Here is a 27157-nt window from a genome sequence, read left to right on the forward strand (position 1 = left end):
ACTCTCCTTTAATCGGTTAAAAAATGGGAACAAAATTATGGATTTAGTTCTCCTCCTCTTGCAATCTTTTAACCTATTTAGTTATGAGAATTTTCACACCAATATTTAATATAGAGAATCTTTTTACCCAATTCTAAACTCCAGTTAATCAAAAAGATCTAGTTAACTAGTTAACATGCAGATGATGTCAGTCTAAAAGCATCTCTTAACTAGTATTTATATAGGAAACTGACGTGCAAACTTTAGGGTTATTATGGGATTTGAAGTCTCTGCCATCAGGAAGAAATTAGATGGGGCAAGGTTATCCTAAAAGATCCTGGAAACCCAAGGAAATTCTAGGCAGGTGAAGACTGTCAAACGTTATTTAGCTTCTATTCACACTTTTAGAAAGATGCTACAGTCTTATTCAACAAAAAGGAAGAACAGACTGTAACTTCAGTATCACACAGCAATAAAAGAATGGCTTTAAATATAGCAATAAAACTGGATTTACCAGGCAGGCCTATCACTACATCTGTCAGCTACAACAAAAGCCCTTGTCTCCACTTGTTTCATCAATATCCTGAAGTTCCAAAATTATTCCACTCCACTCCACTATATTCTTCTTTTAAAAGGCTGCCTTAGAAAGCAATGACAAAATGGGGAGGGAAGGAAAAAGCTTATTCCATTTTTTTTTCACCCAGTAAGTCTTGTCTATCTCTTTCTGGCAAGGTAATTTCAACTCAGGTACTAAATCAACAATATTTTATTGCCAACTAATACAACTATACAAGCCTGAAAACTGTTCTCCGAAATACTTTTACGAAGAAAGCACCTGCTTCTCTTATTACAATTACAATAAAGCCATAAAGATAGGTGAGCAATCTGACTGTTTCAAAAGGCAAAACTGCTTTCAAAGATATTAGTATTTTACGTGTCCAAAACTCTGTTTAATGTTTCTGTATCTAAACTACCATTATCACTTCGTTTTCCCAGTTCGCTATCTTTATACCTGAAGGCAGATTATAGCATCATGGGAGAAAAGTGCTGTTGCCACTTTCCCCAACATGGTGCCTTTCAAATATGGTGAAATCAAGTCCACTAATACTATCTGGCCTTTGACTGTGCTTAATGTTATGGTATATAGAAATGGGAGGTGTTGGAATAGCTGCAGACAGCACAATGGTTAATTAAGTGGCAGCTTAGCCTGTAGAACAGAGATGTCAAACTCAAGGCCTGCAGGCCACATCCAACCTATGGAGTGCTTAGATCTGGCCCACGGGGCCGCCCTGGAAACAACAACAGAACTCAGGACGGCTGCGTGTGACCCTCCTGAGCTCCGTTTTCACTGGCAGAGGGTTGCAGGAGGCCGTTGCAGCTGAAAATGGAGCTTGGGAGCCAGTTTTTGCTGGCAGAGCGCTCAGGCCACCACAGGTGCCAACACGAGTGACGTCAAGATGGCCATGCCCACTCTGGCCACGCCCACCTTGTTGTCGTCGTCGTCCCGGCCCCAAGGTCAAACACAACCCTGATGCAGCCCTCAATGAAATCGAGTTTGACGCCCCTGCTATAAAAGAAATAGGGATGTACAAACGCTTCAGACGGGATGCTCCCTAGTCCCTTGAGCTGTACAGGCAATGGGGGATGAATATATTTTCCACACTTGCAAGATATTTTTCATGCAACCTTACAATAAAATTAGAGACAGTACTTCCGGGTGTGTTTCTTGGCTGGACTACTTTGAAAATCTGAAAGTGGGATAGATAGTCTAGACTTTGTTTATGTTCCATTTTTTCTTGTTTACAGGAAACAGTTTACAGCAATTAAAATTTAAATTATAAAATTTATTATTTGTACGTGCCAAGAGGTCCAGCGAAATTAGCAGGATCTCTACCAAGACAACTAATGTAATCTCACTCCTACATCCTGGAGAATCTCCAATTAAAGTGGGTCCAAATCTGCAGGTACAAAGCTGCCTTTTCAATCACCTTCCTAGACTTGGAAGATTAAAGACTCCCTTTAATTACAAGGTTCTTTCATGTTCAGGGAGCTTTTTTTTTTTTCCCCAAACAAGGCTGATATAACTGCTTCCTTTAAGCAATCGAGAAACATCCATCAGCCAAGAAGGCATTAATCACTTCTTATAATCACAGGACCAGTCTGACCTAGTCAATTTAACCCGCCAGGAACGATTTAGGTCAAGCAAACAGATTGTGGCCCTCACATCTGCACACATCTGCTTGTCAGATGAGATCTACAAATTGAAAATAATCCATATAAATATACTTCCCTGTTGACTGTCTCCATGTTGGTGTCCAGGTTGAGATGAATCCAAGTGGCTATTGATTAATTTTTCCCCTGTAACAGCCAGCTTATAACCTACCATTATACCTGTTCCTGTTAGTTATTACTCCAGTATTTGCTTGCAGGCCATTCTCTTTTTCATCATTCCATTTCCATGACTCATTTCATCAATACTAAGCTATAATTTAATCAGATCAGAAATCTATGGCAGCATCTCCCTTCTTGTTGTTGTTGTTGTTCACAAACAGGGGATGCTCCTTAAGAGGCAGTCCTACAACCCCAAGGGAGCAATGTTTCCACACCTAGTGATCAGATAATCTCCTTCCAGACAGGCTCCACCTGAAATCTTTGGATCCTGCAAGTTTTAGCAGCCTTGATCTTGCAAAAGCAAGAGGAAGTGATTTGCAGCATTTCTTCCAAGGAGTGTTGGTATTGTTGCCCAGGCACATCAGGAAAAGTATCAAGTTTGGAAAAGTTGGGCTAAGACTGGACAATCCAACTCTATTCAATCAAGAAAGTTATTGAATAATTCATGGGTATGAGCCTCATGTTTCACTTTTCATACTTTTCATTGTAATTTGGAAAGTAAAATGGAGGTGGGAAAGAAGCACATGTGTTGCCTTGAACTACTGGAAGAAATGTGTGATTAAGAATGGAGTAATAAATAGATTTTACAAGCAAGGCTGTAAATATGGATTTTCCCCCCCCAGCTTTGAGAGTTGTCATAAAATTTGGTATGTGTTGCAAACCAAGAGAAGTAATTGTAAGGTCTTTCAATGAACTGTGCCAAATTAAAAATCCCTAAATTCATTTCAGAGACACTAAAAAATTATCTACAAAGGGGTCTGTTTTTAGTTTTGATGGCTTCCTTTAAAAATGCAAGTCCTGTGTGATTAGGTTTTATGGAATAATTGATCACATAGATGCTTTTCTTTTGTCACAAAGTTAATAATGAAAAACATAAAAAGGTTATAAACTAGAATAAGTAGAAATTACTGCAAACAACTCCAATAAGGGTCCAGGTAAAAAAGTAAAGGTAAAAAAGTAGGTTCAAAATAACACTAGACAAAAAGTCAGATGAAAATCTGAAAACAAAATGTAGTAAGTTACCAAGAAAGAATGCAAAGCCTGGAACTCTATATGGGGAAAACAAAGTTCAGAATTAGGTAACACTGATTTAAGAATTTTAAAAACAAATATAGAATCCTCAGATATGTTCAACAAAGCGAAGAATCGGTATATCTGTTGATCGATGAACACTGCATAATTCTAACTAGTGTCAAAGAAAGGCAAAGCTATTCATCTATTTTGATTTACTCTCTTCCAACAAAACAAAACAAAATCAGAAAAAATGTGAAGGGCAGGATGAAGATCTTGAAGTTTGAGACTGATGGAAATATGACACAGGAATATCTGCTTAGTCTGAGTGAGTTTAAATCTTCAGACAAGATAAATTGCAGCCTATGATATTGCAGAAACTAGCAGATTGATTGACCAATGTGTAATACCCGCCGGCACGCAATTTATTGAGCTTTTCAACCCCCAGTAGGCCAACCATGGATAAATCCAAGAAAAGAACAGTTTCAGAAGAAAAACAGAATGTTTAATTCAACTACATATGCTAGTTTTGTGTCCGCTCAAGAAATAGTCAGGCACGGGAAGGGTTTTGTAGCTCCCGGTGTTTTCTTTTCTGTGGGAAACGGGTCCAAATGGCTCTTTGAGTGTTTAAGGTTGCAGACCTCTGATCTATATTGTGCATAAAATCATTCTTTCCCCACCTTCCTTCCATTCCTCACTATCCTGCCGGAGCTGAAGAAGTGTTCTCTCCCCATCTCACACATGCACACCAGCAGTCGACCAAAAGTTAAAATAAACCAGCAGACAAGAATTTCCTTTGATAACAGAATTGGCAGCAACCCAGTGGCTGCTTGCCAAAAGTTTTTACTTACAAAGGGAGGTTTTTCTCCTCCATCCGAAACATCAAAGTAAGTCCACAAAAGCCAAAGAATAGTCAAGTCCAGTCCAAAAATCAATCCAAGCAGAGCATATAACAAAGTTCCAGAAATGCAGAATGACTTGCTAGCTTTCAGTTTTGTTCGTCACAAGGCTTGACTGGCCACCACACCCCCTTTAACCCCCTGTGGGGTGTGGTCCAGTGACTCAGCTTAATCTCTGGCACGCCTCTTCCTCTGCTGCGCGCGCTTATCTCTGCAACGCTGTCGGGGCTCCAGCCAAGACTCATCTCCATCGCTGTCCAACTGCGGCTGCTCCGAAGTGCCTGGCCCCTGGCCTATCTCTTGGCTTTTGGAGGACACCTGAGGCATTGCCAGAGAGAAGGGTCCTGGAGAGGGAGGCCTTGCCAACTCCTCTCCTTCACTTTTGGAGTCTTCTCCCTCTGATAAGACAGGCTCGGGGGTCGGAGTCACAACAAGAAGCTTCTTGGATGAGAAGCAAAATGTCTTCAAAAGAAATAACAAGAAAATCCAGTTGCCTCCTGAAAAAGCACCTTTGGGACATCACAAGACCAGTTCAGTCTAGTGGTTAAGGCAATAGGCTAGAAACCATGAGACTGTGAGTTTTACTTCCGCCTTAGCCATAAAAGCCAGCTGAGTGGCCTTGGACCAGTCACTCTCTCAGCCCAACACACTTCACAGGATTGTTGTTGTGAGGAAAACAGGAGTTTTCCTGTTGGATATGTTTGCCACCTTTAGTTATGAAAATCAAAGACACAGGTTCAGAGTGAGAAGAATCTGGCTTGTTAATAGCACTTGCAAAAGAGATCTTAGAACGGCAGCTGTTTCCTTATTGATACAAGTCACTGAATATGTTCAAGTATAGATTACATAGTCATTTTTTAAAAATGCATTAAGTTGGATTCTTCAGCTAAGTAAGGGATTCAGCGGCTAAATTTTCTACATTATTCTGCTTCATTTTATCTAGTAAAGTAGGTTTAGTTGAAAAAAGTAATTACACACATGAGGACCAAAACATGGTATAATTTCAGACTTTTTCAGGGATATTCAATATTCTATCTTCTACATCGCAATGATTTTCATTTTTACTCAAAGGTTTCACTCAAATTATTCTCCAAAGCACTTGAGGGCAGGACAAGAAGCAATGGATGGAAACTACCATAATCAAAGAGAGAAGCAATCTAGAACTAAGAAGAAATTTCCCGACAGAATCAATGGAACAACTTAATCAGTGGAAATGGTATAGAGTTTCCTGCCTGAGCAAGGGGTTGGACTAAAAGACCTCCAAGGTGCCTTTCAACTCTGTTTTTCTAATTCTAACTGTAATTAATTTACAGAAAGACTTGAACTCTGTGACATTCTACATCGGAAGTACTCGTGAACTACAAAGTACTGGTTCTCAATCTATGGATATACAGTATGTATAGGTATATGTTGCCAAATGAAGGTTTTTGCTACACCAAAAACAAATACAAATAAGTGAACTGTATCCAATAAGTGAACTGTACCATATTAATGTGAATCTTTTTTGAACTAATAACTAAGAGGAGGAAATCAAATTTGCTATATGATCCTCACTTGCAGTGCAAAAGTGAACCACACAAAGGTCACAGCAGATGGCAGTCCTAGGCTAGCTTTGATTGATCCTGAAAAAGTTAAATGGAATTTGTCGTGGTTAGATGGCGATCAGCAGGAAATTCCAGGATGATAAAGTAAACTAGAAAGCCAAAACAAACAAACAAACAAACAAACAAACAACAAACCTGGAAAAAGACAGTGGCAAACCTCTTCCAAGAAAACAACATGAACATGTCCATGCAATCGTCAGGAGCCTAGTCTGATTCAAGGAAACCTGTTCATACCACAGCATGAGTTTCACAAGGAAGAAATTAAAGGTCTTCTCCTTTCCCTAGACCAACCTTTGCTAGGCTAAAAGAATAAGGTAGAAGATGACATGAAAAGCGCAATAGAAATAAGGAAGAGCAAGGGCACAAAGATATGCCAAAAATGACTAAAATAAAACTGGTTGCTGCTGTTGCTATATTGTGCAAAAATATAGAGTTCTATGCTACTTCCTCCCCTCTTCATGCATGAAGGTTTTTTTTTGGGGGGGGGGGAGGCAATAGCTGGGGAATGCAATGCAGTCCTTCCCTTCATCATGAACCTGATCAGTCCTTCATCCTCACACTTATGCTCAAATTCAAGTTGAGAGCAACAGAATATCAGGTACTGCAGCAGAGCAGAAATAAGGTCTTCTTAGTGATCCCAATCATCTTCCAAGAAATGCATAGTTCATTTCCTGTCAGTCTTGTAAGGAAGACCCAACAGAAAACGCAGCCGGATGAGCTAATTCTATTTCATGGTAAGGTTGCATTAAGAGAATCAAACAAGTCTGAAAGTATCTCCTCCTGTCCCCTCTGCAGCTCAAGAAACTAGGGAAGGTCTCTTCTGAGCTGCTTACCTCACCCACAATCCTGCTGTAGGCTAAGTTGTGTTTCATCTGAGTATTCTCTTGGCTACATCTCTTTACCATTTCCAATTACCATTATACATCCTCAATCAAAACTACTTTTTTTTAAAAAAAAACTCATTTATTTATTTTATATATTCAACTAGCTGGATACCTGTGCTCCGCTACGAAACTATGTGATCGGGCTTGATAAATTGACACTTACAGCTTGAAAATTAATGAATAGTTACGATTGGCCTCTCCTCTCCCTTTCTCTCATTAGGCTTGCCCCACAGAGGCCTCTCCTATCTTATCCCCTTCTCTCCCTCAGGCTGCCCCCACAAAAGCCTCTCCTCTCCCTCAGGCTGGCTCCACAGAAGCCTCTCTTATCCTACCTCCTTCTCTCCCTCAGGCTGGCCCCATAGATCCTCTCCTCTCCCCTTCTCTCCCTCAGGCTGGCCCCATATCATCTCCTCTCCCCTTCTCTCCCTCAGGCTGGCCCCACAAAAGCCTCTCCTCTCCCTCAGGCTGGCTCCACAGAAGCCTCTCTTATCCTACCCCCTTCTCTCTTTCAGGCTGGCTCCATAGATCCTCTCCTCTCCCCTTCTCTCCCTCAGGCTATCTTATCCTATCTTATCCCCTTCTCTCCCTTTCAGGTGGGAAGTAGAATGTCTAAACTCCCAGCCCACAGGCTGGATGAGTGATGCACTGGCCACACCCACACCCAAGTGGCAGTTGGAACAGAGTTCTTTTCAGGTGGGGAGGGGGAATAGAACGTCTAGCTCCTTAGCATCAGAGCATGTTAATAATAATATAAGAAATACTAATGATCTGATGGTCATTTCGAAAAATCCTTTCTTAGCGAGCATCTAGAAGCCAAGAGGAACATACGTGCCAAATTTCAAGTTTGTAGGCTTTATGGTTCTGGAGATTTCGTGATGATGCGTGAGTGGTATTTCGCTTTTATAGATATATATATATTGATAGATTTATTTGGCCAGCCATCTCAAACATTTGAAACTGGGAGGTAACAAAAAATAAAATCATCACAAACAATTATAAATAACAAATATAGAAGCTAAGGGGAAAAACTAACCAACACCATCAATAAAACCAATAAACCATCAATAAAACCAAGATTCAAGTTCAATCCCACATTCTGGGCCCAAACACAATAACAAGCCAGGTTTTTAAAGCTAGTAGAGTCTGACCAAGTCTATTCTTCAGGGAAACAATGCCCCAGACGATGCCCCTACAAGCAAAGGTTGTCCTCTGAGTACCTGCCAGGTGATATTCTCTAGCCTAGCAAATGAGACCCAGAGCATACCTCTCCTGTTGGACCTCATACAATGGGTAGATACAACTGGAGAGAGACGGTCCCATGCCATGAATGTTATTTAAGCAACACATATTTAGCAATTGCATTGTTGTTTTACTAATGGTTCATTACTGAGATTAAATATCACCCTATTTTTGTTTTTGTTTTAAATGCCTTCCATAATAATGTAACAGCTTGAGAGATCAGTTTAGAAAACAGATTTATACAATTTTAAATAAAAGAGCACTATGGTCAGCAGACAATTATTGTCTGGCAGACAGCCATCTGCCTCCCTGGCCAGTATGGAAAGAAGCAACTGTCTTGCTGTTGCTATGCTGGCAGTTCAATGAATTCTCAAGTATGATGTTACTGTAAGTCTATAGCACTAAGTTTCTGTAAAGCTAGTAGAGTCTGACCAAGTCTATTCTTCAGGGAAATGATGCCCCACACGATGCCCCTACAAGAAAAGGTTGTCCTCTGAGTACCTGCCAGGTGATATTCTCTAGCGGCCAGGGTGGATTTGATTTAAATCGAGTTGATTTAAATCACAATTTAAATCATGATTTAAATCACTAGTAAAACGGACGTTGCTTACCTGAACGTCCCTTCTCGACGCGCAGCTGGAGAATCCAAAGCTTCGGGTAGTTCAGTAGTTGGGTAGCCTACACTGAGTGTGCTCCTTTAAGAGATTTCTCTTCAGACACGCCCACTTGCTCAACAGAGTCCCAGTTTTGTTCACGAAGTAAGGAGCAGTAGAGCGTAAAGAAGAAGGTTCAGCAGCCAAGCTGGGTGGGTTGGATTCTCCAGCTGCGCGTCGAGAAGGGACGTTCAGGTAAGCAACGTCCGTTCTCCAACGCGCAGCTTGGAGAATCCAAAGCTTCGGGATTTACCCAAGCAAGTTTATACAGGGAGGGTGACTGGCTGCTGCGCATCGTCTGAAGAGTTGCATACAGCTTGGAGCACCCGACGGCCAAAGGATGCCTCCGCCGAGGCAAAGGAGTCCACCTTGTAGTGCCTGATGAAGGGATTCAAGGATGACCAGGTGGCCGCTCTGCAGATGTCAGAGATGGAGGCATTAGTGGCCCAGGCAGCCGTTGTGGCGGCGCTCCTGGTAGAATGTGGAAGAATCCTCTGCGGAATTGGTCTATTCCGAGCTGAATAAGCCTTGGAGATGCAGGACTTAATCCACCTCCCAATGGTTGTGGAGGATACCTTCCGGCCCATGGAGGAGGGCAGAAAGGAAACAAAGAGCGATTCTGATTTCCGGAAAAGCTGTGTTCGTTTAATATATCTGCGCAGGGCCCGTCGGACATCTAAGAGGTGCCAGTCTGCTTCCCGAGGATGTCGAGGATCGGGGCAGAAGTCCGGAAGGATCAATTCCTGGGCTCGATGGAATGTGGAATTTACTTTAGGCAGGAATGAGGGGTCTAGTCTTAGTACCACGCGATTTGCATGGAAGACACAAAGGTCGCTTCTCACAGACAGTGCAGCTAGTTCGGATACACGGCGAGCCGAAGTAATCGCGACCAGAAACGCCACCTTAAGAGTCAGAAAGCGGAGGTTGATGGAGGCGAGAGGCTCAAATGGAGGGTGCATGAGGGCCTGAAGGACCAGAGTCAAATCCCAGGTCGGGTATCGATGTATAACAGGAGGGCGCAGGTTGGATGCCCCTCGCAGAAAGTCGCGAATCGTAGGGTCTTGGGAGAGAGGAAGCTTTGCAGAAGTCGAAAGGACCGTACTAAGTGCAGCAACTTGGCGACGAAGAGTGTTAGGCGCAAGGTGCTTGTCCATGCCCCGCTGAAGGAATCCCAGCACATCGGGGACAGAAGCAGACGTTGGATCCAGGTGGGATTTAGCACACCAGGAGCAGAAGGAGTTTTTTTTTTTTTTTTTTTTTTTTTTTAATTTGATTTATATGCCGCCCTTCTCCGGAGACTCAGGGCGGCTTACAATGTGCTCAGCAATAGCCTTCATACTTTTGTATATTTTATACAAAGTCAGCTTATTGCCCCCACAAACTGGGTCCTCATTTAACCTACCTTAGAAAGGATGGAAGGCTGAGTCAACCTTGAGCCTTGGAGAGATTCGAACCAGCAGTAAATTGCAGGCAGCTGTGTTAATAACAGGGTGCTTTAAACCACTGTAGTACCAAGTTCCAGGTTGCGTTATAAATGCGGCATGTTGATGGCCGTCTTGACGCCTGAATCGTGGGAATCGCTTCGCTAGGCACGTTGGCTCTCCTTAGCAAGATCCGTTCAAGCGCCAGGCGGTCAACTGCAACCATTGCGGGTCTGGGTGCAGAATGACCCCCTGGCTGAGGATGATCCTGTCCCCTGGAATCCTCCACGGCCGTGCCACCGACAGGTCCATTAGATCCGCGAACCAGGACCTCCGAGGCCAGTGGGGTGCGACCAGAACGACGTCTGCCCTGTCTGCTATTATCCTGCGGATCAGACGAGGAAGGAGTGGTAGAGGGGGAAAGGCATAGAGGAGACCCCTGGGCCAGGGAGAGGCGAGGGCGTCGACTCCCTCCGCCTGAGGGCACTGGTACCGGGTGAAGAACCTGGGGAGGTGAGTGTTGTCGCGGCTGGCAAATAGATCGACCAGAGGCATGCCGAATCTGCGGACGATCTCGGCGAACAGATCTGGGTGAAGGCGCCACTCGGCGTGGTCCAAGTGTTGTCTGCTGAGCCAGTCCGCTGTGATGTTCGTGTTCCCGGCGATGTGCTCCGCCACAAGGGACAGGACGTGCGTCTCCGCCCAGATCAGAAGCAGGGTCGTTTCCTCCATCAGTGGACCCGAGCGAGTCCCCCCCTGGCGGTTCACGTGCGCCTTTGCTGTTACATTGTCCGTGCGTATCAGGACATGGTGCCCCGACACAATCTGCTGGAATCGTTGGAGAGAGAGGCGGATTGCACGGAGCTCCAACCAGTTGATCCCGTTGCGACTCTCCTCTGTTGACCACGTTCCCTGGGCAACGTGAGATAGAAGATGACCTCCCCATCCCGACAGGCTGGCGTCCGTTGTCACTACCAGGCGCTGCAGGTTTTGGAAGTGGCAGCCCTGCTGAATACTCTGGGAGGACCACCAGAGGAGAGACCTTGAGACCTCCGGTGGGAGGGATACCCGTGTGGAAGAGTTGCTTTTCCTGGCCCTCTGGAAGGGGAGGAGGAACCACTGGAGCTGGCGGGAGTGAAACCTCGACCAAGGGACGATGGACAGGCAGGATATCATTTTGCCGAGTAGGCGGGACAGGAGCAGCAAGGTCACCCTCCGAGAGGAAAGGACCTGAAAGGCTAATGACTGGAGACTGGAACACCTGTCCGGTGACAGGAACACCTGGCCCTTTACTGAGTCTATTACTGTCCCGAGGTGAAGAATACGAGTAGTGGGCTGCAACTGGCTCTTCGGGATGTTGAGGGAGAAGCCATGATGACGAAGGCAGCGACACACCACTTCTAGGTCTCGAGAGGCCCGGACCGGGGAAGGGGAGAGAACTAGGATATCGTCCAAGTAGCAGTGGAGCCGTACCGGATGTTGACGTAGATGGGCCGCCACTGCTGCCAGGAGCTTCGTAAAGGTTCTGGGGGCGGAGGAGAGGCCGAAGGGCATTGCTCTGTATTGGTAATGCCTGTTGTTGTAGGCAAAGCGGAGGTAACGACGATGGGACGGTCTTATGGGCACGTGGAGGTACGCCTCTTTTAAATCGATAGACGTCATCCAGTCCGTTGGTCGAATGGAAGCCAGAATCGAACGGAGGGACTCCATTTTGAATTGATGGTATATTATAAATTCGTTCAGCCTCTTGAGGTCTAAGATGCCCCTGTGACCCCCCGACGCTTTGGGAACCAGGAAGAAAATTGAATAGAAGCCGGTCCCGCGATGATGGTGGGGAACCGGTTCGATGGCTTGAATTTGAAGCAGGTGATGGATTTCTGCCTCCATTAGCTGGCGCTTGTCCAGGTTGGAAGAAATAGGACATTGGACAAAGTGAGAGGGGGGTCTGGAACGAAATTCCAGGGTAAGGCCCAGACGAATTGTCTGGAGCACCCAGGCGTCCGTCGTCGAGATCTCCCACTGGGGAAGAAAGTGAATCAGACGGCCGCCAATGGGGAGATGGTTGTAGTCACTTTCCTCTTCTAAAGGTACGGGATCCCGTACCTCGAAAGGGCCGTTTGGGTGCTGAGGCCTTTCGACCACGGTCTCTGAAGGAGGGTCTATCAAAGGAACGGTCGAATCCTTGAGAATAAGGCCTTGAGGAGAAGGAGCCCGAAGGACCGGCGTCGTTCCGAAAGGGCTGCCTGGTGGAGTAGGAAGACGGTTTACGATCTGCCCTTCTATAAGAGGATGGCATTACTTTCCGTTTATCCTTGTCCTCGACAAGGATAGGGTCTAAGGCTTCTCCAAAGAGACGGGAACCTTTGTACGGAGTTGAAGCGAGGCGCCATCTAGACTTGGCATCAGCTCTCCAATTCTTAAGCCATAATAAACGGCGAGATGTGACGGACGACACTAGGGCGCGCAAGGCGAATTTCGCGGCATTGAGCGAGGCGTCCGCAGTATATTCAGTAGCTGCCACCAGTTTGTTGACATCCTGGCGGAGGCGTGAATCCGCAGGGGGAAGGCGCTCATGGAGTTGGCGGAGCCAGATTAAGCAGGCGCGGCTGAAGAAGGAAGCCGATGTTGCTGCCTTAACCGCCCAGGCGGCCGCATTGTGGGTACGTCGAAAGGTAAACTCGGCCTTTCGATCCTCAGAGCGCAAACCGTCAGCTACGTCGTTGGAAATTACGGAGGAAGCTGTCAAATTGGCCACAGGCGCGTCTACGGTTGGCAACTGAAGAAGGTCCTGGAGACTAGGCGCCGAACAATACAGTTTCTTGTCCAGCCCCGATGGGGCGGGTAAGGAAGAAGGCGTCGACCAGGATCGTTGGACCACCTCAGAAAAGAGCTGTGGGCATGGAATAAAGTCCGTTGCCGGTTTAGGTGTCGTAAACAAGGCCTCGTGTTGTTGAGAGGGACCAGGCTGATCAACCTGAGGGGCTGGATCTGCCATATTCGTGGCCAACTTGGCCTTGTGCAGGAGAGACTTGAATAAAGAGGGTCTAAAAAGTCCAGAGAAGGCCGGCTTGTCGGGTGGCATATCGGCATCATCGGATAGGTCCATATCTGAGGGGTCGGCCTCTCCCTCCTCTGGGGACGACTCCGCACCTCGCTCATAGTCTGAATGAGGACCTGACTCCAGGATCGTAGGCTGGTACTGGATAGGGACCGGTTGCGAGTCCCGGGCCAGAGGCGGAGGAGGAGGAAATCGCGGCTGAGTCCAAGCCCCATATGGTGCTGCATGATGAGAAGTTGCTGCCAGGGTCCGGGTAACGGTGTCAGAGATGACTTGCTGAATGTCATACTGAAAGGGCGGGGGGGCCGACTCCGCGGCCCGCAACCCCGCAGCCGTGGGAGTAAAGGTTGCCTCCGGCTGAGGCCGCCGAGAAAGTGGGGCATTGCACGAGAGGTCCACTGGTTCCATGCAGTGAGTCGGAATCGCCTCAGGGAAAGCTTCCATGGCCGGTGGCAAATACAACGACTGTAGAGGTCGCTGAGTAGCTTGATGGATGGGCTGGACAGTATCTTCAGCCACAGGTGAGAGTGGGGTTGGTAAGTGCGTGAATGCAGCCTGGGTTGACTGGCTGCGCGCCTTTTCAAACTGACGCTCCAGAGCTTTGTGTCTCCTGGAGGCGTCCTTGTCCGCAGCTGACGAATGCTTGGCCTTTTTTGGATCCGGAGCCCTAGACGAAGACGACTGTGAAGAGCGTTTTCGGGATTTTGTACGTTGCTTGGTCCGTTCGCGAGGGCGCTCGGGGGAGCTGACGTTGTCCTCTAATTCTGAAGAGAGAACCCGGTCCGCCATGTTAGGACCTGTTGTTCTCCCCCTTGTTATTATTATTATTATTATAATATTGTTGTGGTTATGTAGAATTATTGACTTTAGCCCTTCTTTCTTTCTTTCTTTTTTTTTTTTTTTTTTTTTTAAACAGGAAGCAGCTGAAGAATTGACAGTGGCGAAAAAACAGAGCTAAAAGGAGCTAGCAGGTAAGTCCAGTAGAGGAGGGGGGTGTTGGTGGAGGAGTAATGAAAACTAGCCGATTGCTCCACAGAGACAAGCTAGTTAGGGAGACTAATGCCAGAAGAAGGGAAGTTTGGCCTCCAGGAATCAACTGCGCATGCGTGCGGCAGTTGCTAGGCAGAATTCACCAGCCGTTGAAAATCCCTTTCCCTCAGGGCAAAGGGAATGGCGCCAGGCAGGGCTGCAGTAATAAGGAGAAGGGCTGCTCCTTTAATTGATGTTGAGGGGCAGATGAATTTGACCAGGCAAGGGTCCGATGAATATGGGAGGCTTTCTGTGGGGGGGGGAAAGCCAGGAGCGCGAGCTGCCGCTGAGCGCAGCTCCCAGCGCTGAGGCGGCTAAAATGGCGCGTAGTTTTAAAAACCAGTCCAGCGCCGCCGCCTAAAGCCCCGAGGAGTCTGAATCCAGGCAGGAGTTCAGCCGAAGGCACAGGAGCGCTTCCCCGGCTGAGCAGAAAAGCAGAAGAGCGCTCCGGCAATCAAGGGGCGCTCGAGGGGCGCTCCGGCGCTCGAGGGTAGCTCCGACGATCCAAGCGACTGTGGGGGAGGCTGAGGCTCGATCTCTGCGAGAGCGCGGCGTGCGATCACTCAGAAGTGATCCCGACGCTAAAACAGTCACAAGTTAATAATTGAAGAAAGAGAGAGAGACGCCGCTGAGCGCAGGGCGTCAATCTCCAGCCGCCAAATTTAAATTGCAGTCCAGACAGCGAGGGAGGTATTGCCGGTAAGCCGGGGAACCTACCCACTCGCCCGCGGCTCTTAATGAGGGCTGAAATTTGGCCGGCCTCAGTAAGGTAGAAAGTTACTGACAGCCTGCCAGAAGCGGCAGGCAGACTCACCCCCGGCAGAAAATAGCAACGAGAAGAGAACTGATGTGGAAAAAAGCAAAAAAATAAATCTTAAAGAATCCAAAGCTTCAGGAATATGTTTAGTAGCAATCAGAGAAATTTTCAGACAGTGTCACAGGCTCAACTGAGTGAACTAAACTGGGACTCTGTTGAGCAAGTGGGCGTGTCTGAAGAGAAATCTCTTAAAGGAGCACACTCAGTGTAGGCTACCCAACTACTGAACTACCCGAAGCTTTGGATTCTCCAAGCTGCGCGTTGGAGAAAGGCTTGATTTAAATCAACTCGATTTAAATCATATTTTTTAAAGAGCAACTGTCATCTCTGCTACTCCTTTGACCCACTGTTGACTCACCAATAGTCCCAGTGTTGCAGAATATACAGCCTCATGCTACATATCTAAGCTCCATTTCATGCTGAATAAACTAAATTATTTATGTATCTTAAATAGAAAACTATCTTACGATAGATTTTTACCCCAAAAGTTTTTTATTAAAATAAATTCGATAAAAATCAAAAAAATCTGATTTAAATAAAAAAAAAATCTGATTTTTTTTTTGATTTTTTTAAAAAAATCATTGATTTTTATCCACCCTGCTAGCGGCCCTCCCATGCTCCGTTTTCGCTGGCAGAGGCACCACAGGCCAGTCCTTCGCTGTTTCCAGGGTGGCCCCGCGGGCCAGATCTAAGCATCTCATGGATCGGATCTGGCCCGTGGGCCTTGAGTTTGACACCCCTGTTATAAGCTGTCTGGAATCCCCAATGTGTGAGCTGGGCCACCATATAAATTTCCTTTAATAAATGATTTAATAAATGAACTGATTAATTTCAATTAATTAATTTCTAATACCTCTTTACTTTAGTCAAAGAACATAAGCATATCTTTTCAGATCTCCTATAACCCATAAAACCAAAAATCTTATTCAAGATTAATATTTCTTATATACCTAAAAATGAAATTCTACAATCATGCCATTTACATATCAGTGGACTAGCCATTGTCCCCTTACCCGTTGGGCGCGTTCTTTCAAATCTTGATCCTGAGCCAATAAGGACTGCAGTTTCTTCTGGACGTCTAAAAGTTTCTCAGGATTGATTCTGGAAGAACAGAGAGTCATAGAGAACACAGGTAAACCACAGAAACATTCTCAAATCTTCTCTATAAGGCCTACAAAGACCTGTCATAGAAAAACTGCTTCTTCATCTGAGGAATACTTCTTTATCTCTCCTACCTATTATTTTAAAATGGAGAAAAACTACTGTGAATACACAGCTGAAATTGTATCAGGTCTGCAGACTGTTCTCTTAAAATTAATAATGGAAGCAACAAAAGCTGCAGCTCCAGCCTTTTACCCAGAAAACAATTTGAACTGGAAGAGAAAATCATTCTTCCAAGATAAAGTTACAGAATTAACATTATATATCTCCTTCTACTTATAAAAAGATAGAAAACTGAGCTCCTCTGAAGGAAAGAGATGAATATTTAGCAGCAATTTTTCATACTGAGCTTTTTCATAAGGCAACTTTTCTTTTAAGTGGTTAAAAATGTTTTCACTAGAATATTTCCAAACCTGAGAAATCTCAACAGAACTCCAAATTTACAAACACAACTGTGCACGCACAAATGCGAAGCGGTTCTCCATCAAAGAATCAGGTGATAAGTCAGTTCGACAACACGATGCCACACTATAGCCTTATAAATAATATTTGCTTCAACAGATTTTCTGACTAGCAGGCCATTCCAGGTTAAACCTGCTTTTACCATGTCAGTGACCCAAAGCAAGGAGTCACTTACAAACAAAAAACTGGTTCTAGATTACTTCATAGAGTCTGTGCCAAAAGATATCTTCTCACACTATATGGGTCAAAAATAAACATAATCAATCATTGGAATGCCAACTCTTTATCTGTGTATAGAGCACCAAAGATTTCTAAGAAGGGGAACCAGCCACCTTATTTTGTTTTTTAATAGTACAAGTAGTCCTTGCCTTATGACCACAATTGAGCCCAAAATTTATGTTGCTAAGTGAGAAATCTGTTGTGAGTTTTGCCCCATTTTACAACTTTTTTTGCCATATTTGTTAAGTGCAGTGGTTTTAAATTAGTAACACGGTTGTTAAGTGAATCTGGCTTGCCCATTGACTTTGCTTTTCAGAAGGTCACAAAAGGGGATCACGTGACCCCGGGATATGGCAACTGTCGTAAATATGAGTCAGTTGTCAAGCATTTGAATGTAAATCACATCATCATGGAGATGCTGCAATGGTCATAAGTGTGAGAAATGGCCATAAGTCACTTTTTCCAGTGCCCTTGTAATTTCAAATGGTCACTAAACAAACTGTTGTAAGCTGAGAACTACTTGTAATTACTTTGAGTAATTACAGCCTCCTTCTAGTTTCTAGGAGGTCTGACACTCCTTGGACAGAAATCCTTTAGGAATTCTGTCCAAGAAGTAAATAGTCTTAACATAAGGACCTAACCATCTAGCATCAGCATTTGGGATTATTCACCTTTAAAAAAGTAACGTTTCAAGCAGATACACCAAAAGGTTTGATTTGTTTGGTTTATTATATTTAAAAAATCCAAGACACATAAGCAACTTAGACCACAAAGAGAAGTACCTGATTCCTTACTTTTTAACCTCAGAACTGTATCTACCGTAAATAGCTGGAGAATGTAAGCTCTTGTCTCACCCCCAATTCCTCCCTCGGTTCTCACTTTCTTGCATTGTAAATATTCCCTCCATATCTTCCACTATGTAATTTCCTAACCGTTTTCTATCTCACGTCCGTAATCAAAGGTCTAAAACCAAAATCCAATGCAACCAACAACTGATCACCAAGGCTGAGTTGGACACATCAAGTTTTATAAAAGCCTTGCATCCAAACCAATTTATTTCACAAATCAAGATCAACAAATAAAATGTAACGTAAGTTCTCCCTCAGAATACATTATACAAGGAGGAGCCTGGTGGCACAGCAGACTAAACTGCTGCTGTTAAAGTAGCACTTAGCTGCCAGCTGCCTGCAATTACTGCGAGTTCAATTCTCATCAGGCTCAAGGTTGACTCAGCCTTTCATCCTTCCGAGGTCGGTAAAATGAGGACCCGGTTTGTGGGGGCAATAAGCTGACTTTGTATAAAATAGAACACCGCTTGGGGGGAGGAGGGGGGGCAAAAAGCCCTACTAAGCAGGTATATACAAAAGTATGAAGGCTATTGCTTAATGCATTGTAAGCCGCCCTGAGTCTCCGGAGAAGGGCGGCACATAAATCGAACTAATAAATAAATAAATAAATAAATAAATAAATAAATAAATAAATAAATAAATAACATTTCACGCCATTCTTCTATATTTTCATACATTAAGATGTAGATCTGGGGAGAAACCAGGGCCACAATAAATCCAACATGGCTAAAAGTTACTCAATTAAATATAGGAAATGACAATCGAATCCCAAGAACTGGCTAATCCAAGCTAAACTCAGAAGCTACGGTGCACAAAAATATTGAAAATGAGTCAACCAAGTGATGTACTAATTAGAGAAGTCAAAGCCATTTTTAGGTCTTATGGCTGAGTAGCGGTTGTCAAGAAAGACATGGGAAATAATAATGCCATTTTACTCAGCATTAGTATGACCTGATTAAAATTTGCTAGAAATTTGGGGCACACGATGTCTCAGAAAATATTGGCAACTGGAAAAGATTTAAAGGAGGGACTGCAATGTAGAGACAGCAAGGCAAAGCTGTTTTTAAAAATTAGGTATGTTTAGCCTAGACAAGGAAACATTATTGACTGATAGATGCTGCAGCAGAGAAGATTTCAATATCTGTTTTAGCATTTGGAAAACCACTGAAAAGAAAGCAGTGACAGAAATTACTCATCTTACAGACAGGATAAGGAGCCTTCCTCTAAAACCATACAGAAAGAGATTAATATCTAGGTATTTGGACAACGGAATTAACTGACCACAGGTAGTCCTCATCTTATGACCACAATTGAGCCAGAATTTCTGTTACTAAGTGAGACAGTTGTTAAGCGAATTTTGCACCATTTCACAATCTTTCTTGCTACAGTTGTTAAATGAATCACTGCAGTTGTTAAACTAGTAACACGGTTGCTAAGTGAATCTGGCTTCCCCATTGATTTGACTTGTGAGAAGGTCGCAAAAGGTGATCACGTGATCTGCAACCATCATAAATACATGCCAGTTGCAAAGTGTCTAAATTTTGATTACGTGACTATGGGGATAGTGCAATGGTTGTAAGTGTGAAAAATAGTCATGTCACTTTTTGGGTGCCATTGTAACTTTGAACGGTCATTAAACGAACTGTGTAAGTCGAGGATTACCTGTGCAGAGAGATCTCCTTATGGTTATTAAAATAAATACATCATATTAAAATAAAGAAGACAATATTGGTATTACACACAAACAACAAAGCAAGGAAGTCTTAGCACTTTCCATTGGACAGTACATTTTATTGGACATTCAAGAAAACCCTTCTCTATATATTGTTTAAAAATCAGAAAACAGGTATTCTTCATATGCTGAATTCTGCAGCCCAACTTCAGTGTGCCTTCTTAAATATGGACCTGATACCTGCTGAATGTTTTCAAGAACCTTCAACCTAGAACTAAGGAGAAATTTCCTGACAGTTAGAACAATTAATCAGTGGAACAACTTGCCTCCAGAAGTTGTGAAGGCTCCAACACTGGAAGTTTTTAAGAGATTGGACAACCATTTGTCTGAAATGCTATAAGGGTTTCCTGCCTGAGCAGGGGCTTGGACTCAAAGGTCCCTTCTATTTCTCCTCTCCTCTCCTCTCCTCTCCTCTCCTCTCCTCTCCTCTCCTCTCCTCTCCTCTCCTTTCCTCTCCACTCCTCTCCTCCTTCCTTCCCTTCCCCACACTAGCCCTTTTTATCATTTACAACCTTTGAAAAGAAGATGGCTTTAGTTAGACTTAGGGTACAATATTCTTATGTATTCAAACAATCTTGGATTATTATTTCTTCTGCAAAAATGAACATAGCAAGCTACAGCTCTGTTATTTAAATGGCTTTTGAAAATAATTACATTCCTTTAAGAAGACAAAAAGGAGCCCTTTACAAGAATCTGCAAGCTTTACTGCACTCCCACTTTATCATCCATGATTTAAAGCACTGTAAACAGCATTATCAGAAGTGAACAGCTACTCCAGTGCAACATATGAACTAATTTTCTCTGCATATTGAGCTACTGGATATTAGATAGCAAATGGCAATTAGTTTTGTATGCATGAAAATATAAAACTGATATCACTGGAAGCAAAGCAGGAAACTATTGGTGCTATCAACTGAGCTTTGGTTGGAGGAAAAAGGCTAAAATAGCATTAATGCTACAAATTTAACACTGCCCTATTTCAGATCAGCATTTTAATATAGCAATATAGGAACTGTGTACTACAGCCGCTTTTGCCAAATGTTCAATGTTTCAAAGATTGGAGTATATTTGTTTTGAAAAGTATTGTATTTTAATAATAGATTTTAAAAGCATATGTGGGTGTTTGGCAGGAGTTAATAGTGGCACTAGCCTTTTTTTTCTCTCTCCAATTTTATTTCTTTGGCTAACGGTACACATTTTAAAAAAGAAAAATACATTACTGATGTATTTTATCACACACCATCTACACCTTTCACACAGCATCCAAACCATCCCACATTTCGTGTAATTTTGCTACTGACAAAGAGTTCACTGTCTCAGCTCTGTCTTTCCTAAACAGATTAAATGTTGGCAGATCACATCATTTAGGCTGGAAGGGAAAAAAAAGGTAAAATTGCTAACAGGAGGTGCAAAAACAGAAAGGTCAGGCTGTATTTACAGACCTCCATTTCGCCAAACATTTGAAATAATGGAAGAGCATTTCGTCTATTTGCTTTCCTAAGAAATAAGAAGATTTGAAATAGAGGCAATATGTTTTGTTTATTTGTAAAAAAATAAAAATAAATGATGTGTTTGTTGCTAATTGATATTCTCATTATGTTCCGCATCATTTTTAAGTTTAAAAGAAAGTTTTAAAAATCTTATTTTACGAAGAAAAAAATGACCTCATAGAAATCGCTTTCGGTTTCAAATGCATAACTAAGTTATGTACAAATTGGAAAAGAACTTACTTGATATTGCTGACAGGAACTTTCTTCTGGGACAGCTGCTGAATCATGCCATTTTCTTCTGAAGGAAGCAAAACGAGGAGAGCTTCACCACCTTCTTTGTACCTATGTAAAGGGGGGGAGAGCATTTTTTTCCTTCAAATCCAAGCTTTTCAGAAAGTAATTACAAGCGGTTCTCAAACTGTGACCACAACTGAGTCCAAAATTTCCCCTGCTAAGTGAGACAGCCATTAAGTGAGTTTTACCTCATTTTAGGAACTTTCTTGCCATAGTTGTTAAGTGAATCACTGCAGTTGTTAAGTTAGTAACATGGTTGTTAGTGAATCTGGCTTCCTGGTTGATTTTGCTTGTCAGAAGGTCACAAAAGGTGATCACATGACCCTGGGGCACTGCAACCGTCATAAATACATGCCAGTTGCCAAGCGTCTGAATTTGGATCACATGACCATGGGGATGATGCAACGGTCATAAGCGTGAAAACGATCATAAGTAACTTTTTCAGTGCTGTTGTAACTTCAAAAGTTCACTGAAGAAATGGTTGTAACTCAAGGACCACCCTGTTCCCAGCATTTCTGGAAACAAACTGAAGAGGTATAGACTCTTCATGAAGAAAGGCATTAAAGGATGGATGGCAAATCCAGCTGACACCATTTTAATTTTGGATTTGTTTTGTTTTTAAAATTCTGCCTCTTCTTCTACACGTTAAATGAGTAGCACCAATACATGGGTCAGGACGTGGATTCATCTCCTGTATTACAATCTCTGCACAAGAACTGGAGGTCGTCCATGACTTTGTGTACCTCAGCTCAACTATCTCTGACACTCTCTCTTTAGATACTGAGCAGAATAAACATATTGGTAAAGCGGCCACCACATTTTCCAGACTTACAAAGAGAGTATAGCTTAATAAGAAGCTGATGGAACATACAAAGATCCAGGTCTATAGAGCCTGAGTCCTGAGCACACTCTTGTACTGCAGTGAGTCTTGGACCCTTTACGCACGGCAGGAGAGGAAGTTGAACACCTTTCATATGCGCTGTCTCCGATGAATTCTTGGCATCACCTGGCAGGACAAAGTTCCAAATAGCACAGTCTTGGAACGTGCTGGAATTTCTAGCATGTATACACTATTGAAACAGTGACGTCTGGCTGGGGCATGTCATGAGAATGGCTGATGGTTGGATTCCGAAAGATCTCTGTATGGAGAATTAGTGCAAGGAAAGCGCCTTAGAGGGAGACCACAGCTGTGATATAAGGATATCTGCAAGAGGGACCTAAAGGCCCTGGGAATGGACATTAACAACTGGGAAAATTGACCTCCGATCGTTCAGCTTGGAGGCTAAAGACGCAGCATGGCCTTCTCCGATTCGAAGAGACACTTGTTCGGCAGGCTGAGGCAAAGAGGCAGTCCCGGAACCAGCGAAATCTGGGGGCTGGGTAGGGGACAGAATGTATCTGCCCTCAGTGTGGAAGGGATTGCCACTCTTGAATTGGCATTTTTAGTCACACTAGATGCTGTTTTAGGACCTCTTTCCAGAGCACGATACCATAGTCTCTTGAGACTGAAGGATGCCAATGTAACACATTTTGTTCATTTTCGCCCACCTGAACTTACCATTACCAAGAATATGCTCTAACACCATTGGTCTGATTTTAAAGCATTTATGCTAGAAATCAGTTTAGATCTCTGACAGGAATATCTGTGTCTCCCCATCAGCCGCTTTGCCGGAGGGGAGAAAAAGAGACCATCTTGCCCAATTCTACCTCTAGTTCCAGCTCCAAATCTTAACCCCACTTATGAGTTCCCATTTCATAGCCCCTGAGAAAACATAGGGCATGACCGATGCCCATTGATGTAAAACAGAGGTGTCCAATCTTGGCAACTTAAAGACTTAGGACTTCAACTCCCAGAATTCATGGCTGGCTCAGATTGAACATCCTTCTTTTAAATCGATCAAAAACCAAACCATTGTTCCTGCCAAACACGTCAGGCTTTGAAGGCAAGAACGAAGATTCCTATTCTGACTATTAAAAGGATGCAACAATTCAAGACCTTGGGATCAAAAATCATGGTAAGTTATATGGTTTCTTTAGCAGAAGCAAAACAGAGCAATAAACTGCAATGTACCACTTATTTATAATACCAAGATCCTGGGTTATTGCAGACAGACAGACATAGTTGAGATGCCTTGTTAAAACTGGGGTTTTTTTCCAGAGGAAAAAAAATGAAAGAGGTACTAAATCATTCTTTTACTCTCCCTGAGCACTACCAAGGCCTAGAACAACATTCCTCTTTTCTCTGATCAGCAAGGGATAGAGAATGTATCCTCACAGCAATGAAATTTGATATTTGGAAAGCAATGAACCCTACTGCTGTCACCCAACCATAGCGTCAATTGTTCTCTTACTCTTGTGAACAGCAAAAGCTTGCAAGGTTTTCTTTAGAAATGTACTACTTAATGACTATATTTGTGGTATATTCACAAACATATCTACTCAAACTCTAAGCCAAAAAGACAAGGAGCATTTTGTGGCACACAAAATTCAGAGGAACATAGTATATGATTCTCCACTCTACAAGCAAAGAACAGTAAATTTGGAATTTAAGGAATGAAGATCCTCTGCTTCCTGCTCAAAATCTCTCAAAAGCTGTGCTTATTATTTTGTAATATGTAAAACATATTACATAAAAATCAAGAAAAGTTCAATCCAATAAACGACAACCATGTGCTTCCAATAACTTAACAAACATTGTTACATGAAAACTTAAACTAGGTTACTTTTATTTATTTAACCCAATGTAGAGGTTATTCTGTAGAGGTCCCATCCTAAGAATTAAGGAAGTTTCAACACCTTAAGCAATATTTCTCAAGCTTCTCAATTTTAAGATGTGCGAATCTCAACTTCCATCATGCTGGCTGGGGAATTCTGGGAGTTGAACTCCACAAAACTTAAAGCTGCCAAGGTTGAGAGACACAGCTTTAATATTTGTTAGTCTCTCAGGCCATCACTATATTCATTATAGAAAGCTTATCCATTAATGTTCTAAAAGGCCTAATCAGTCTGAGTACTATCCTTGAATACATCTAACCATGGTCATGGAATCTTGCTGACTGTCAGATTTCCTTCCTTGTAGTGATGTCTGGAAAAAGTCCAAGAAACAAAAATAAATGTAAGTGCTTTGATTAATAGCCTTATTGAAAAAAAGCCTAAGAGAATTCCAAAGAGAACCGTACTTCAAATGACACACCATTATACAGGTAGTTGATTACTGCAAAGCTCATGGGTTACCTTCACACATTTTCATTATCAAAAAAACCAGATATTTTTTTTTCTTGCAGTGAAAGGATGGTCTGCATCTATTCATTGTTTTGGTAGCCAGTAGTCCTTTTTATCACTGTAAGAAAGAATGTATACACTCGATTTATACATTACTTGACTAGGTGGCTCAGTGGTTAAGACACTGAGCTTGTCGATCAGAAAGGTCAGAAGTTTGGCAGTTCGAATCCCTAATATAGGTCTCCTGTGTGAGCAGGAGGTTGGACTAGATGACCTCCAAGGTCCCTTCCAACTCTGTTACTGTTCCCTGTTACTTCTGATCACTCTCTGATTCTTTTGAAATTCAGAACACACCATTTTTAAAAAATTCTCATGCTATTCACTTTTACACCAACAAACATATTTGTTGTTGTTGTTTAGGCACAATGGCTAACAAACAGCTGTTTCTTGCTAACCAAGCCAGGCATAATGGCTGAAGGCAGCATCCCAGTTTAATCTCCTTGGAAGAAACCAGAGACTAAAACTGAAACAAATTATGACTTCATTCTCTAATTGCTTCTGGGTTCGAAACCAGGTTTAGTTATGCTGAGCTAAATTTTCTAGTTATACTTCAGCAAACAAAGCTTGCATCAGTTGCAAGACAGCATATTTGCTGCCGGTTGAGTGCGATGTACAAACTGGGCACTGAGACTTAGTTAATATGTGTAAAGCATTTAAAGTACGTTGTCATTTGTTGGCAAAAAAACCCCAAAAAAAACATGAAAGTGACTTTCCAAAACGAAAACTAACTGCTGTCCTCTAGTGGCCCTGTATTTTGTTTTATATCAAATTTGATCAAAACAATCCTCATGGAAGAAAATTCATAACCAGATGGCTATAAATATTTCTGCATGAAGACACTATAGTTCTACTATGCTGGTATTGTAATCTATGTTATCAAATGGGCCTTCCATGAGACAAAGCTTATGATCTCTCTGGCAACCCCAATCATGTTCTTCTCAAAAAGTATCTGGACATAAGATATTGCCTAATTTAACTTCATATTTTGCTCCTATTTGATCAAACAAAATTATTCCACAACAACTGAAGCTAGGAAATAAGTTTTTTTTCATGTCAGTGTCTAGTTTAGGTCAAGTGAAAGTTAAACCAAGAACTTGCCAAAAATTAATTTTCCATTTTGTTTGGATTGGTTTTTCTAATACAGTTCTTCTTAAGCAAAAGTAGGCCGACTGGTGCCCATGGGCTCCAGTGTATCTATTAATCTTGCGTTGGTACCTGCAAGGTTGCATACTCCATTTGGTTTTAACTTTTTCCTGATTTCTCTTAATTAAAATAATTACAGGAAATGGGCAGAGTGGGGAATTCTTCTAGAGCCCATAGGGTTATTAGAAAACAACAATGGTAGATGGTGGAACCTCCGTGTTTCAGCTGAAAATGTTAACAATTTGTTGGAGTGATAAAGAGCAATCTAAGGGATGGACAGAGTACTCTCATTACTTGCCTTTTAATAAATGGTTACATCATTACCCACTTTGTACCCATAATTTCTATTTTAAGTGCCATTTGGGAAACAGACAGATCCCTTCATTGTGAGAGACCTATGGCCTGCTTTCAAATTTCCCAATACGCCCACTGTCCAAAAATATTGGATTTCTTTGAGCTCATGAGCCAAAACATGCTAAACACTGTTAGAAATCCAGTGGGTTCTTTTACTATTAGCTCAGTATTTAATTAATTAAACTTAGTTGTATCTGGAAGACAAATTGGTAACCACCATCGACCTCTCTAGTCCCTCAGAATGTTAATTTTAAAATAATCAGATAGAACAAAGAAATGACAGCATTATGGAAAATATTCACGGGGGGGGGGGTGTACCAGTTTAATGTAGGATCTGAAAGTATACCATATTTAAACTCTACAGTTTAGAGAAAACTGGGGGAGAAGCATGTGTATATTTCCCTAGACTTGGATCAATTCTGAAAGTGTTAAATGATGTACTTATTTCTTGCCTCTTTCACTGATTCCATCTGAAGTACTCAAATAATCTGACCAGTTGCCCAATAAAGATTCTGCAGCTGCCAGAGATTCTGACACTTGGTAGAGGGTGAAGAGATGGAGGATTTGATGACTGAAGAAAGAGGTGCTAAGAAAAAGCCTTCTCTCTTGCCTCTCAGCTCCTACACTGGGAGGATTCCACCGTCTGTATGCAGGAGGCGGCAAGTGACGGCAAGGCAAGATATCCGGCCAGGAACGTGGGCTGCATACTCTGTCTACCTCCGTTCCCACTGGAATGACAGCCCTGACGATGTGGGCTGACATGTAGAAGACATTTCTGAAATTGGCTAGCTCTAGCCAATAACCGGATGAGCTCCCGTTACTTGTCCCAGCTTCTGCCAACCTAGCAGTTCGAAAGCACGTAAAAAATACAAGTAGAAAAATAGGGACCACCTTTGGTGGGAAGATAACAGCGTTCCGTGCGTCTTTGGCATTGAGTCATGCCGGCCACATGACCACAGAGACGTCTTCGGACAGCGCTGGCTCTTCAGCTTTGAAACGGAGATGAGCACCGCCCCCTAGAGTCAGGAACGACTAGCACAAATGTGCGAGGGGAACCTTTACCTTTTAGCCAATAAACAACATTCAGACATGGGGGCTGAAAGGAGGAGGTGGAACTGCTCCTCATTCTGTCATTGTGTTCCCAGAGAAAGAAATTCTAATTGCCACTGAAACCAAGTAACAGAGAG

The 27157-nt window shown here is 42.9% G+C and overlaps 2 protein-coding genes across 2 annotated transcripts in view; both read right to left on the reverse strand.

Annotated features, from left to right (window-relative positions):
- DDX10 (DEAD-box helicase 10) overlaps nt 1-27157 on the reverse strand; it is a 154306-nt gene that overhangs the window by 103877 nt on the left and 23272 nt on the right. Inside the window, exons 10-11 of the mRNA XM_070942859.1 lie at nt 21138-21239; nt 15999-16086 (exon numbers count right to left, since the gene is read on the reverse strand). Coding sequence (XP_070798960.1) covers nt 15999-16086; nt 21138-21239 — 190 coding nt within the window. The remainder of the gene's footprint in view (nt 1-15998; nt 16087-21137; nt 21240-27157) is intronic.
- On the reverse strand, nt 11983-14015 carry LOC139316249 (uncharacterized). Its single transcript, XM_070942860.1, has one exon. It carries the CDS (start codon nt 13926-13928, stop codon nt 12150-12152), a length of 1779 nt encoding a protein of 592 aa, XP_070798961.1. The 5' UTR covers nt 13929-14015; the 3' UTR covers nt 11983-12149.

Source organism: Pituophis catenifer, unplaced genomic scaffold (genome assembly GCF_029215685.1).
Source record: "Pituophis catenifer annectens isolate HBS135680 unplaced genomic scaffold, rPitCat1.0.hap2 SCAF_4, whole genome shotgun sequence".
Taxonomy (NCBI): domain Eukaryota; kingdom Metazoa; phylum Chordata; class Lepidosauria; order Squamata; family Colubridae; genus Pituophis; species Pituophis catenifer.

Coding starts and splice junctions, on each gene's coding strand:
- LOC139316249 (XM_070942860.1), bottom strand. CDS start 13,928: ATGGCGGACCGGGTTCTCTCTTCAGAATTAGAGGACAACGTCAGCTCC.